The sequence below is a fragment of the Chlorocebus sabaeus genome, chromosome 20, assembly GCF_047675955.1.
Source record: "Chlorocebus sabaeus isolate Y175 chromosome 20, mChlSab1.0.hap1, whole genome shotgun sequence".
Lineage (NCBI taxonomy): Eukaryota > Metazoa > Chordata > Mammalia > Primates > Cercopithecidae > Chlorocebus > Chlorocebus sabaeus.
The window spans coordinates 921,313-936,377 of NC_132923.1; the positions used below are offsets into that span (position 1 = coordinate 921,313).

The following is a 15,065-nucleotide window of genomic DNA, read 5'->3' on the forward strand; positions in this document are numbered from 1 at the left end:
GCAATACTTATTATTTTCTAATAAATATATTTAAAGTTACGAATTTATCTCAAAGTACTATTTTAGCTATATCTCATAAATTTTAACACAAATAGTGTTTATTCCTGTTCAGGTCAAAGTGTTTTTAATCCTTGTAAAAGTATCTTCTTCAATCCAAAAACTATTTTTGTAGTTTATAATTGTTTTCAAACATACATTTTTAGTTATTTTAGTATAGATTTCAAACTATAACACGTTAAGATTGGATAACAGCTTGACTTCAGTTTCTGAGGTTTCCTTGCTGACCTGGTATATGTGAACATTCTGTGACTATTTCATTTGTTTGAATTGCTCTTTCCATTCATTTTAAAGCTCATTCTCTTTACCTCTTCCCCAGACGTATTCAAGATTATAGATTATATAAAACAAATGTTTTTATAGATTTGTATTTTTTTATCTATTTGATCTATCAGCATCAGAGAAAGATAAATCTTTCATTTTAATTATATATATAATAGTGTTTAGCTTTCTGATTATAATAGTATATTAACTTGTTTTTATCTTACCATTCTTATTTTAACTTTTTGAGTTTATGTTTTTATGTGTATATATTTTTATTACTATTTTATCATCTTCATTTGTTTCCTTTATTTTATAAAGTATTCCTCCTTATCTCTTATTAGTTTTGCCTTTATTTATATTTTATATCATATTAAAATGCTATCCCAACTTTTATTCATACTTTTCCACTATATAATTTTCTGTCCTTTCATTTTCAAGTTTTTACACCTTTTTTCTCTGCCTTCTGTGGACACAATATTGCTAGATCTTTTTTTTTTTTCCAATTTAAGATTCTCTCCTCTTGTTTGGTGAGTTCAATACACATGTTTATTATAATTTGTTCTATTGGAATTTATCTCTGCCATCTTATACCATTCTTTCCATTTACTATACATTTTTTCCTTTTTTTCCTTCTCTTCTTCTTTCCATTGAATAGATCAAATTTACTTCTGTTAACTTGAAAGCTCTATTAAAAAAGTTTTAGTGTTTACCCATAACTTACTAGGCCCTGTATTTTTACTTTTCTCTATAATATTGTAAATACATCAATTGTTATAATTTAGCATACTCTCATTTCTCTTCTGTCACCATCACCAATCCCATCAGATTTTCTGAGGTTATCTAAACTTTTAATTGTTATTTACTCTTTTGGGTCCCTTATCATTTAAATAATGAGTCCATTACTCATCCTTCTTGTATATTTAAAACACATAGCACTCTCCCAAGTTTCTCTTCTTGGCAGAATATTTTCTGCAAAAGTATTTTGCGTATTTGAAAATTGCTAAGAGAGCAGATTTTAAGTGTTCTCATTAAAGATGGTCTTTGAGTGGTAAACCTTTTGCAGTCTTTTTTATTTTAGATTAATTTAAATGATAGTTGAACTAAATATAGAATTGCAGGTTTAAAGTTATTTTCCTTCAATGATATAAAACATATTAAGTCGCTAGCATTTTATGTGTAGGTTTCTCACTGAGATGTCTAATGTCAATCTGATCCTCCTTCACAGCTGAGTTTTTTGTAGAAAGTTGAAAGATGGTCTGTCTTCGTGATCTTCGATTTCAGTTCAATGTGTCTAATAGTGAGTTTTTTTCTTCTCTATCAAATACTAAACTTTATATGCCATTTTATTCCTGGGATTTTAATCTTTCTTTACTTTTATTACTATTTAAATGAATAGAATGAATGAATGAATGAGAATTCTCATTCATTTTTCAAATATTTCTTCTTCTATATTTTTCCCTCTTACTGGAATTTCCAATTAAGAACTGTCCTCTCTTTTATTTCACCCTTGAAATAATATTTGTTAAGTGATCTTAGAAAAGATACAACCTCTCTAAAATGGAGATAATATCTATCTCATAAATTACTATTCGTTTTGTCGTGAAAATCTTCCTTTCAGTTACCAGAAACTGCAATACCTGATGCCAGACACAAGAGGTCAGACAGCTATCAAGAAAACCAGTACTGCTTGCATCTTTTTCCTTGTTTTCTTTCCTTTTCCTTCTTTTTTCCTTTCTTTTCTTTTCTTTTTTCTTTCCTTTCTTTCTTCTTTCTTTCTTTTCCTTCCTTCCTTCCTTTCTTTTCCTTCATTCCTTCCTTTCTTTTCTTCCTTCCTTCTTTCCTTTCTTTTCCTTCATTCCTTCCTTTCTTTTCCTTCCTTCCTTCTTTCCTTTCTTTTCCTTCCTTCCTTCTTTCCTTTCTTTTCCTTCCTTCCTTCTTTCCTTTCTTTTCCTTCCTTCCTTCTTCCTTCCTTCTTCCTTCCTTCCTTTCCCTTCCTTTCTTCTTTCCTTCCTTTCCTTCCCTCCTTCTTTCCTTTCTTCCTTCTTTGCTTCCTCTCTCTCTCTCTCTTTTTTTTTTTTAAGCACTGCTGAGTACCATGGTAGCTATTAGACCTGAAACAGTTCTTTAGCAAGTATTCTTCAAACAATATTCACTTCCCCATTGAATGCTTAATCTCTAGTGTCGATAACAGGATTAACTTCTAAGCCAGGCTTCCCTGAGTTTGCAATGTGAGATATAATAGAAGTGCTCTTGCCACTCCTACTTCAGGGCAAAATTCTTGCAATTCAGAGTAGGCTCTTAACAACAGCCTTAAGAACGAATGTTTTCAGGAGGTACTAGTGTTAGCTCTGTCACTTACTGGTAGAGTGACTATGGGCAAATTGCGAAGACTCCCTAAGCCTCTGTTCAGCTTCATCTAGAAAACAAGGATAATGACTTACCACATAAAGCCACTGTGGGGCTTCACTGAGATGACGCCAGCCCAGGTTCACGTGTTAACAATGCAGTCTTTGTTGTTTCCTCTTTTGTAAAATGTGGGCACTGTGGAATGGGTCTTTAAATTCCCATCCCATATGAATGTGCAGTGTTTAATGAAATCGTATTAGTCCTTGGAGAAGATCTAACCTAAAAAGATGTTTCTGAGCCATGAATGTTTCCTGGAATTATTTATCAGACCAGCGCGATGGAGATAGAGAAGAGCCGTACAGTGCGGGAGGGTGGCTGGTCCTCAGGCCTGAGGACCTAGGCCTTCCCAGAGAGTTCTGCCTGGCTTCCCAGGCAGCTGGCTTAGTCATCATCTCAGTCTCAGTTTACCCTTGTTTACCTCAGTTTACCTCTTCGTAAGACAGGGCTGAAATACCGCCCTCACAAGATAGGGTTCATGAGATCCTGTGTGCGAATCTCTTTAAGCACAATAGAATAACATCCGTATCTGGAAAATGGGCTTCTCCCTTAGAGGACTATGAGAAAAACAAATGAGACCATGTGTATAAATTGATTAACACAATTCCTGGAGTATATAGAAGCTTCAGAGAATGATAAAGCACCAATTAAGGCCTACCACAGTGAAGTAGAATGTTAAGAATTGGAACTCAGAGCCCTGTAGGCAGCTCCCAGAGATAGACAGGTGCCTGGCACTGAAGCACAGCCTTTCTTGCATTATGCTGGATATAAGTGCTTGCTTCTACCAGCTCCACGGCAAGGTGCCACCAGTGCAAGGGATAGAGTGAATGAAACCTCCGGCTGCAGATAAATGAGCTTCACATTGGCCCATTAATCACTTTCCATTTTGAAAATGGCCACCCTCAATCCTTCCGTGTGGAGTTGATGATCACGTACAGAGGCTGCCTGCGGATAGAGATCCTGAGGAAGAGGAACTGAAAGATTCCTGCTGGTCTAACCCAGAGCCCATGTAGTCTGTTCCACACAAATTCAACTGCAAGTTTCCTGAGTCTAGTTCCATCCAAAGTGCATCTTTATTGAGCTCCTACAATATGCCAGACGCTGCTGGGAACCGAGGAGTCAGGGATGAAGATGGCATGGACCCTGCCCCTGAGCTCAGAGACCTGTGGGAGAGAGGCACGATGAGGAAGTGACTTTCTATGTCACATGGCGAGTGCCGTGATGGAGGAACACCTAGGACGCTACGGGAACGCAGAGAAGGGGTGGGGTGGTGTCCGGGAAGCCACCTGGAGGAAGGGATGCCTGAGTGAAAATGTGAAGGATGAGTTAAATAGCCTGGTGAAGTCAGAGGAAAGGGAAAGGATGGTAGAAAGGTGACCTGGGCAGATGGACCATCTTAAACACAGGCATGGAAGCAATTCGGAGCAGGCTGGGGCTCTGAGGGAAGTGCAGCACAGAGGCAGCAGTGGTGGATGCCACCAGCGAGGCAGGCGGGCCAGCCGCAGATAATCTAGAACACAGAGGACCCACCTGACACCTCCCCCACATGGGTCTCAGCAAGTGTCCTGGGGCCTGGTCACAGCATGTGCCACTTACATAGTCGCTAACTGATGATGAAGGGGTTGGGGGAGGGGTAGGGAGCGGCATGGACAACACTGCCATCCCCACCTCCCCCTCCAGCTTTCTTACACGTGAAATCACTTCCTAGATGGCCTACATGGCCTCTCCAGGAGACCCAGTTCCTAGAAAAGTCACACGTTGGCCAGGTCTAAAGAGTACTTGCCAGGTCAGAGGCAAAGACTTCCTGACACATAGGACCCAGGATTTCAGCTGAGCAAAGAAAGCTGGTTGCAACAGAATTTAACAAGTACCAGGAGATGGTGGGAAGGCAAAACAACAGGAGCAGTCCACACTTGTCCTAAGCTTTCCTATCCAGCAAGGGGGGTCCATCCATTGCAGGCTCAGGATAAAGAGGGGGCATGCATCTTGCTGAAGCTGCAAACCGTTTCCAGGGCTGACAGTTCACTTTTCTCCTGCCCCTTTGTCTTGCTCCATGAAGACCTGGACCAACTCAAAGCGCTCCTGTGGCAACCACAGGGAATTGTTCTAAGTCGCTGTGAGTTAGCCCCTGAAGCGGGCTGAACACTGGGATGTGCTTGAACATCAGACCAAGCCAACAAGAATTCCCCAATAAACGCAAGCCTAGAAAGCAGGTGGCGGCAGACATGGAGGGATGATTCAGGAAATAGGTAGCTAAGCAGATGGCACTGGAAACAGCTGGCTGGTTAAACAGTAAAAAAAAAAAAAAAAAAAAAAAAAAAAAGTTGTGGTGTGTTGGGAGGTTGCTCTTGGTTTGGGGTTTTTTGTTTTGTTTTGGTCAATTCCAAAGAACACACTGGCAATGTTCCCTGCTCTATATAACCAACAGATTCCTCAGGCAACTCACACGAAGGAGAATACAGTCTGGAGTCTGAGGTGGTCCTTAAATATTTCCTCAAGCTTGATTCCTCGTCTGTGTTGTTAATAGCCAAGTGATTCGTTTTGTGGGGTAGCTTCCCCAGGCTCCCTTGGGCTGGACTATTTATCGTGGCAGCAGCTGGAGATAAGCTGGACACAAAGAGGAATTGTGTGTCAGGAGAGCTGGTCCCTAGATACAGAAAGTGGAGGAATTTTCTCATTAGGAGGAAGTCAGTGGTGGGGACTCTGGGCTTTCATCCTGTGCCCCCAGTGCAAACAGTAGCAGAGAGGGGGCATCCTGGAGGGGAGATGTACTTGAAGATGCTTTCACTGGACAACTTAAAGCTTCCAGAGTGGATTTCCTTGGGAGAGATGAAAGGTATTAAATGCCATCAGCACTGATGAAGCTTTCCAGGGGGGAGTAGGAGCCTCTCTATGAGGGCGATATGGACTTAATTACTTGTTCCCACTCACAGAGGGGCCACAGTGGGAGGCTCCAGGCTGAATGTCCCAAACCAGGGCAGCAAACTGAGCGACTGAAGCCCGGGGCACTCTGAGGGCCAAAATCTCAGAGAAGCCATCACTGAGTTTGCCACCACAACTAGGCTGGTCTGGGAAACTCCGCACTGTGGGGAGGGGAGCAGAGAGAGGACAGGGAGTCCAAGCACAGAGAGTTCTAGAACACTCCCAGGATTCACTGACCTCAAAGGCATTGTGAAATCTGAGAGCAGATTAAACTGACCCAGCAGGAATTTTCCGAGATTAGGCTAGCATCTGAGTACATTTCCGGGTCCACTAATTTCATAAAAATTCTGAATACCAACTAGGGTCCCTGCCAGCATAGGCACAGACGTACGGAATGAGGTGGGTCTCCTGATGGCCTCTTAGTGTGTTTCCTTCGGCAACTACTTACTACCAGCAGATTTAGTCCAGAGGAAATGAGCACTCTCTCGGCTGAAATTAATTGCCTCATCCTGAGCCCCGTTTTGGTGGTGCTTCCACTGCATTTCACATCCTGATCACATACCCTGTCAGCATAGTGCCCGGGAGGGCAGGTATGATGGTGTCCCCATCCATTCAGAATGGAGAAAGAGGGCTGCGTGTCACTTTTCCACCAATGTCACCACAGTCCCCTAGATAGCACTCAGTGCATGGCAGGAAGGGGCTTGGATATATTGTCTGAATAAATACATCTTTGTCCCCCAGATTCTAGAACAGTGGCTCAGCGTAGAGTACAGCATTAAAAAACATGACATATGCACTTCCATTTTTACACTGAAAATTTCCTTAAAATTTTTTTTTACACTAGAACTGTTTATATTTGATCTTAGACAAAAATAACGACTTCACATAATAGTGGGAAAGGCATGTTAAAAGCACATTTCACAACTGAATGACTGCAGCAAGATACTGAAGCCATTCAATGGGAGAGGTCATCTGGAGTCACCGCAGCATACTCATAAAGAAAAAAGTTGCTACTGTAAGTATTTTCAATGCCTTTTCCCAAAACATGTAAGATTGCTTTCTGTGTTTTTCCTGCTTTCCCTGGACAATAACGCTGCACCCCACTGCAGAGACAGTGAGCAACCTTTGAGAGCCCAGCTGTTCTTTTCTTGCCCCTCCGCTGAGTGGAACAAGATGCAGAAAACATTAGGGACTTAGCCTCATGCCTGAGACGCCTCTGATATGGAGCCAGGGAGCCCCTGCATGAGGAACTGTGGAATCCAACCCCAGGCATAGTCACGTCTGCACGAGAGGGCTGCGCAGAGAGGTCCCATGTTTCCCTTTGGAAATCTGCGTGGCTTCTGTGAACAGACTGAACACCCCTTTCCCTTCCTGTTTCTTCCCCATTTCCTTCCTTTTTAAGCAGGATAAAGGCCTGGCCAATACTCAGCTGTGTGGGTCCTCTGGGTCCTTGGATCTGACACTGGCCTAGGGGCAGCAATGGGGCAAAGGGACTCCAGGCCAGCTCTTCTCTGAGCCACCTTCTCTCCGCAGGTGAGCATCAAGAATGTCCCTGTCCAGGGGGGTCCTTGGGGACAATTTCCCAGGAAGTACCTAAGTCCAAATCACTGACATGTATTGATGACTCTCTTTGAGAGGCTGATAGAAGCTCCTGTCCCTCTCTGGAAGAAGGTGCACACAGAAATGCAAAGCTCCATCCCTTTCTTGGTGGAAGAGGATTTTGGACCCAGGTAAAGAATGAGTACCCTAGAGGATGATCAGATGGCCATGTCCACTTCCCCCTACTTCCTCCCAAAGAGGGTCCTGCCTGTGCACATCATGATGGCACCTCTGAAACAGTGATAGGTCGGTTCGACAGAGGTACCCCCTCACAGTGGTCAGCCAGGGGAGCTAATGATGGCACATCCTCAGAAGTCATTTCCCCGCCAAGGGTTCAGGCTGGAGGTGTCAGTAGTGCCCATCTTCCTCACATTCTACCTCCCTCATTTCCCACTTTTCCAGGCTTACAAAGGAAAATGCCAGTGCCCTCCACCCAACAAGTCAGACTTGAGGAAACCAACTGTTCCCCATCAGTCAGGAGGAAAATCAAACAGACAAAGCCAGCAAACCAAACCAAATCATTTTATTGTGCAATTTCCTTCTACCAGAAAATTACTAAAAATATAAATATTAACTCTCTAAAAAATACTCAGAATAGATCTGTAATCTTCCTCCTCCTCCTCCGAACTGCAGCCAGTCTTCTTTAAAAGCTGATTGATTGCATACGTGTATGTCTTCCATATCAGCCACATACACAACATTCAGATACACCTCCCTCCGTGCAGGGGGATACACCAGCCTCCTGCCACGTTCTGGAAGCTCACCTTATAATCTACCAGGATAAAGCTGTGTGCTGAGTAGGAGGTTATGATGGGGTTGGGGAGTAACAAGGAGATAAAAGACCCTGTGGTCCCAAATTCCTTATGTGGACAGAGAAGATAGGTCCTTTACTCCTCCTCATTACCCTGCCCTCTCATGGATTGGGCTAACTGAAGGCCAAGCTCCCAGAGAAGCTGGACTCACTGTGCGGGATTACTGGGGGTGTGGCTGCCAGGCTGCAGTCACAGGAAGGCCAGACTGTTGAGATGAACACGGAAACCAGGTGAGGCTTTGGATGGAAGAGCTGGTCTGGGCCAAGGCCTCTGCAGGATGAGTAGTAGCTGTTCCTGCTGGGCTTTGGGCAGCACCTAGACCCTAGCACCAGGTACTATCTGCAGCATCTAAGACCAGACACCACTCTCAAGAGAGCCTCCTGAGGTAGCAGCGTCACCCCTGCAGCAGGGGGATGGGCGGGTTGTAGGCAGTTAGATTGGAGCAGGGTCCCGTGGCACTGTGTTCAGTATCAGACAGAAGTCTGAAGAACTCTGGGGTCACCCTGGCAATGGTCCTGGACAACCTGGTGGAGTCCTTTTGCTCATCCTGGGTCTAAGGTCCTGGACTCTAGCAGCAGCTGGGCTAGAGTGGAGGCAGGGTACTTAAGAAAGACTGCACCTGCAATACCTGTACCTATGGCTGCCATATCATCGGGCCAGAGCCGCCCTGGGCTCTAGAAGAGGAGAAGCCCCAGAGTGCAGGGACTTGCTAAGTTTCCCACCAAAGCACAAATCATGTTCCTGGTATGGGAAACTCAGATGAAGTGGCTTGCTCCCAGGATGTGTGTTTGGGGACTCTACCCCTATCCTCAGCTCTGGTGTTTTGTGTGATACCCCAAACCATTCTGGGAAAACTCACAGGACCCCAGATGCTAGTCCTGAGACCTCCTCTCTGACATCAGAGTCAGACATCACATCCTTGGAGATGTACACGTAAAGAACGTACACATAAGCCCTGCTCACTCTACCAGGGCCTGCAGGTGCCTTGCTGCAGCAACCCCCACGAGGGAGGGGAGACAGCTAGTGGTGAGCACGTGTTGAAACCTGGCTTTCTGGGAGAAGGAAGACAATGGAAGGCAAGGTAGAAGGGAAAGTGGTGGGAGGGCTGTGGGAAGGCCACACAGCTGCAGAAGCAAGAATGCAGGAAGGCACCCACATCCTAGCAATCCTGCTGAGGCTCCTAGTTCTGTAGGAGTTAGCATGGCCATTTTACATAGCAGTGGTGGTGGGAAGGGGAGCAAAGGCTGAGAGATGAGATGAGCTGGGAAGCAAGCCCTGGGTATCCCAGAGCTTATGGTTGGGAAGCCAAATAATGAATAGAACAGGGGAGGCCACAGGAATCCCAGGAGAAGGATGCCACACCACCTGCCCCGGCTGGACGTGCCATTCCCAGCTTTCTCCCAGGGAACTGGCCACCTTGTTCAAGAAAAGGGATGTTCTCCTCTTGCAGCAAAGAGCCCCGGGATTAGGATCACCCCCTTACAGGGTCTGCTGGCCACAGGAAGACAGCACAATAGGACCCCTGGTGGGAGACCTAAAAGTGGCTTAATCCAGGAGAGCAGGAACCAGTTAAGGTTGGATGAACCTGGTCAGTCCCTTACATGGATCCTGAAGCAGGACATAGCCCACCAGCATCAGCATAAAAGAAGGGCAGGGACGGGCAGGGCGGGGCCACTCCAGTGAAGTCCAGGGCTACAGGAGGCCCAGGTAACTTCAGCACAAGCACAAAGCACTTCCACTTAATTAAAAGTGGTTTCCCCCCTCAGTTCTTCTCACATTCCAATCTTGCACACGCTTCACTCTGGCTCTCACAGCAGGCCCAGGCCCTGAAACGGCATCCTTTTAGGTTGCAAGGTGACCCCTGAAAAGCTGTTCTGATCCCCAGTGCTCGCTCTTCTCTGTCCCATCCTCACTCCCTTCTCCCTACTTCTGCTCTGGGTTTTTAGCTTCAGCCCTGAATGCCAAAACCACCCCCAAGTTCCTGGGTCCTCCCCCAAAAACAAAATCAGAGTGTGCTCGGCTGCATCTGCTGGGGCCTGGCTCTCCTGTCTTCACATACACAGCAAAGGAAGCCTCATCTTTCCTTCTGTGCAGGATGCCCACATTTTGTATTTGACATCTGACCAGATGGGGGAAACCTTGGGAACCCTGGGTGGCAGGGTTCAAACCCTGGGTGAACTCTCAAGGTCTCAGGCCTGGTAAGCATCTCCTCTAGCCTCCACCCCAGGGGCAGAGCAAACACGGCAACCAGGGGCCTGTGCTGTCCTGGGACCAAGAGGAGCCATGGCTGGGCTGTGGTCAGGATGTGTGGCTTTCCAGGCCAGGGCTTATCATCAAGCCAAACCCATCATTCCTCATCCAACCTTGCTCCCGCTGAGGCCAGGGGCCTCAGACCCATCGAGGAGAGAGAAGGGACGGGGTATGGGAGGGAGAACAGCAGGGGAGGAGGTGCATGTAGGGGACAGGCAAAGAGAATTCCTGCAAGATCCATCGTCCTGGGCTGGTGGCCCTGCAATTCACTGAGAAGACAGGACAAGCTCAAGAGTATAAGAGCTCTAATGTCCAAGGGCTGCAGCCCACTCAGAGGAGGTTACAGAAATTTAGGCTCAAGATGGCATCGAGTCCTTTAGCCATTCTGCAGATAGACTCTTTAACTAGAACTACTCAAGGACTTCCAGTCCTGCAAAATCCCATGATGGACGACTGGCTGTCTGCTGGGGCCTCCTACGAGGAAGTCCAAGGGCACAGAGGAGTTGGGGCCAGGGTCAGTGTGTGCAGTGGAGGAGAAAGCAGCAGGAAGACAAGGGCAGAGCTCAGCAGGAAAGAGCAGAGGCTCTATTCAAAGGACAGCAGGTCTGGGTGAGGGCCCTCATTGTCGAGGCTGGAGGTCCGTCCCTGAGGAGGGGGGCTGCCATCCTCCCAGGACTCAGCCAGGCTGATGGGGCTCAAGCTGAGTTTGAGGCCATTCCTCTCGATGAGGCTGGGGGAGGAGGCCCTTCTGCACTCAGTCATTTTCAGCTTGGATTCGTCCTGGCTATCCTTGTGGATTAGATCAGGTACTGACAGGGAAACCTCTCCATTAGGCAGAACTTCGCCTCTCTCTTCTCTTTCCATGGTGGCCTCTGGCTGTGAATCATCTGCTGGGACATCAGGCTGGGCAGTGGGAGCAGAGTCCTGGGCCTGCCCAGGTGATGGCTCTGTCCCATACTCCAGACTGCTCAGGACAGGCTGTGATGAAATCAGCATGTCCTGGGTGGTCTTCAGGGCCCGAGGGGTTCGCTTTCTGGTTATGGCAGGTGGAGGATCCAGCCGAGGAAATGCTTCTTGCAGGACTGATCTGTAAGGTTAATGACAATAAACATACATGCCTTAAGGACAGCAAGACACCAGTCCACCTGCCATCCTGCTTCTCCAACTCCAGTTGCACTTTCGACCCACCCCACTCAATGAATGCTCTACTCCTTGGGCTCTGGTTCTTGGTTTGGCATGTAGGTCTCAGCACCTTCAGCACAACAGTAGCTTTTGGCCTGGTCCATGCTCACTCACTGTTCAGAGCAGCACAAGGTGCTGGCCTCTAGAAGACAGGATAGAGACTACTGGTGAAGCTTGTCAAATCAGAACCTATGGAGTAACTCCTGCGGAGGGCATTCCCACCTCAGATGCACAGGTGTTTAAAACAAGGCCTGGAAAGAGCCTGTTGGTAGAAGGGGGAAGAACAGGAGGGCTGCTACGGGGGGCTTCTCCTGCCTTGCACTAGTGGGATCTGACAGGTGCAGGCTTCTCCACAAGCAATGGTCTAGGGCAGCGGTTCTCAGCTATGGCCAGGCATCAGAATCTACCTGGGGAACTTCTGGACAATACTTGGGTTCAAATCCAGCTCTGCCAAGTACTAACTTTGTGACCTCAAGCTGTTTACTTTGCCTGTCTAAACGTGAGTTACCTGCAGGATGGAAATACCATCTACCTCCCAGGGCTGCTGGGAGGGTTAGACAAAATGATGCAACCAAAGCCTGAAGCACAGTGCTGAGGACATGACACTCAGCAACCTTCAGCAGCACAGAGCTGAGGACATAGTAGGCACTCAGCAACCTTCAGCTGCGGCTGCGGAAGGTGAGGCCAGCTCCCGAGAACGTGGCCTGATCCTGCAGCTTTTCAGTACAGGACAATCTCACGCCCCTCCCTTGGGGCTGTTCTCCTGTGGAGACACCGTAGTTTGTCCCTGTACTTTTTCAAGTGGGTTCACAGAGGGGCATGGATGTTGGGCGGGTAAGGGGCTCACCTTTCATCCTCTGGCCAAGCCCCTGGAGCCGCATCAGCCCCACTGACCAGCTGTGCTTCTGCAGTCTTGTTGATCTCCGTCACACCCACACTGCCCAGGCTGGAGGGCTCCTTTCTCCGTAGGAAGTCATTCACTTTGGCCCCCATGGCTTTGCCCAGGTTCTTGAGGTGCTGGCTGCTGCCCACCCAGAGTCCTGGCCCCCCAGGCTCAGCAGAGCCCAGAGGGGCAGAGCTGGGGGCCACGGGCTTGGACAAGTGGGGGAAGGAGCGGCTGGCCTGGAGCTTTGGAGTGAGGGCTGTGTTCAAATTCTCAAACATGCCGTGGTCAACTGTGAACAAAGAGGGGACAGAGCGACATGATGAGGAAAAGGGAGTGGGACCTGTGCCCTCTCATTCAGCTTTCCTTATCCCACACCCAAAACTTGTAACTTCCAAGCCTTTGGAAATATTCAAGTGAGAGCTGGTAAAGACACTCTTGAACTTCCCAGTGCAGTTTTCTTGATGGGAGAGGAACTAGAAATTCTAGCTCTGCCCCATCCAAGTTAATCAGTGACTAATGCTAGCCATAAAAAAATAAAATTGTTCCTGTAAACCTGCCTCCTTGACTCATGGGCTTGGCCCCTTTACCTTGGAGTCACCACGCCCTTTGAAGTAAAGAAAAAATGAGGATGAAGCAATGAAACGTGACATTTTTACATCGCTATAAGCATGTGCTGAGCTCTCAGTGGGTTGGAAGCTGGTGGAGGGACAGCATGGATGAGGCTTGGTGTTAGAAGCTCCCCACTGAAGGCCATGAGTATAGCACAAATTCTCCACGAAAAATGGGGCAGCAGCTCCTCAGGTCTACAGAGGTGGGACTCGAGCGAGTGGGCCAGCTCTTGCAGAGATGCTAAGTGGTGGTTCAGAATCAGTTCATACCAAATGGATAGGTCAGCCCCACTCAGTGAGGCATGAGGATCCTAATGCACATCAGCTTACTTAATCCTTACAACCACCTAGGGAGGTGGTGCATGGAAGGATATCTACCTACAGATGAAGCCTGCAAGACTCCACACAATGCAGTGCCGTGCCTGAGGTCACACAGTTTAATACTAGCAGGGCTGGAACTAGAACTCAGGCCTTCTAACCCACAGCTCAGGGCTCTGTCCACAACTTTGTCCTGCTACAGATCACGGAACAGCTGCCTATATATGCCTAGTACATAGTCCTTCTTGTAGGGATCCTCTTTGGCTTGAAAAATTAACTCAAAGAGCTGGGTATAAACCCATTAGGTTGTAAAGATTTGCAAGGCAGAGGCCACGCCTCATTCATCTTTGTATCTTTTGTATACAAAGCCTCAGTTTGGTACACAGCTATGCTCAATACAGATCTTGACTCGCCAAAACCCATTTTGTAGATAGAAAATTGCGGTGGCCAAGGTGGTAGCTTAAAAGTTTGTTATTGAAATGACTGGAGCTCCAGGCTCTAAGCCATGCTGTCCACACACTCACACTAGGCCATCCTCTCCCTATCTGGAAATCCAACTCAGTCATCAGGCAGCCAGACCCACTCTGAGGCCTTGGAATCTGGGTCAAGGTTTCTGTCTACACCAACTACCCCTGATATGTTGTCAGTCTGAGGGAAGTGATCATTTGATCACCAGGCTCCTTTCCTTGTCAACACCTCTGCTAAGTGTCTATTCTCACTGAGCCTCTTCTAAGAGTAACTGGGGTTAGGGTGTACTTTTTCTTCTGCAGAATTTTTGTGTAAAGCAGTTCTTTCTGCCCTGCACTGCTGCATCCTGGGCCAGTGGAAACCTTTCTTGTAGTTTCAGTGGTGCTATCCTTTTTTTTTTTTTTTAATGAGTATACAAACATTTATTATTATTATTACTATTACTATTTTGGGGGGGACAAGAGTCTTACTCTGTTGCTCAGGCTGGAGTGCAGTGGCATGATCTTGGCTCACTCGGCTAGGATTACAGGCGCCCACCACCACGCCCAGCTAATTTTTTGTAGTTTTAGTAGAGATGGGTTTCGCCATGTTCGCTAGGCTGGTTTTGGACTCCTGATCTTAGGTGATCTGCCCGCCTTTGCCTCCCAAAGTGTTGGGGTTACAGGCAGGAGCCACTGCGCCCGGCCGAAATGACAGTTTTTAAACATAAAACAAATTGAGAGAAGAATGCAATAAAGGCCACTATATCTGTTATCTCAAGAAAACAAGTCTTTTTCTCTGTGTGAATGACTGGAAGGTGTCATCATTAAGTTTAAATCTCTTAATAATAAGAGTTTTCTATATGATTATGCCAGTATTGCAATTCCTTTACATTATCAAAGTTCATCCTTAGATTTCTCCAGTTGTTTCCCAAATAAAACAATTTTGAGCCTGGAGGACAAGCACCAAGATCTGTCCTTGAAGTCCAGGAAGGGATAGCATTGCAATCAAATCAGTAAGTACAATCAATGGATTTGATAGAGGGCTGTGTAGAGATAGTAAAGGGAGGGTTGCTTAATCTAACTGAAGCTGGTTAAGAAATGCATAGTTTACTGTCACCTTTGTCCAGTTCTTAGAGATGAATGAATGGTGCTATCCTTTCTAGGCTGACTACCTAGATACATCATATTCTAAGGGCCTTTGGGTGGCAGGGAGGAAAACCTGTGGGAAGAGGAGTGGAGACTAGTCTCTGCAGATGAGCCCTGTGGCCTTCACCACTGCAGGGTGAGGACCTGCCAGGGAACAGCATGACAGCAT

At 46.8% G+C, this 15,065-nt stretch overlaps 1 protein-coding gene across 4 annotated transcripts in view; it reads right to left on the reverse strand.

The window, feature by feature from the left end:
* Window positions 1–7,744: 7,744 nt before the first annotated feature.
* Window positions 7,745–15,065, reverse strand: part of LOC103223662 (carboxyl-terminal PDZ ligand of neuronal nitric oxide synthase protein) — a 317,588-nt gene continuing 310,267 nt past the window's right edge. For all 4 annotated transcript variants that reach the window (XM_007976364.3, XM_007976366.3, XM_007976365.3 and 1 more), the window contains 2 exons: window positions 12,337–12,664; window positions 7,745–11,394 (listed from right to left, as the gene is read on the reverse strand). In XM_007976364.3, coding sequence (XP_007974555.1) covers window positions 10,893–11,394; window positions 12,337–12,664 — 830 coding nt within the window. In that variant the 3' untranslated portion in view covers window positions 7,745–10,892. The remainder of the gene's footprint in view (window positions 11,395–12,336; window positions 12,665–15,065) is intronic.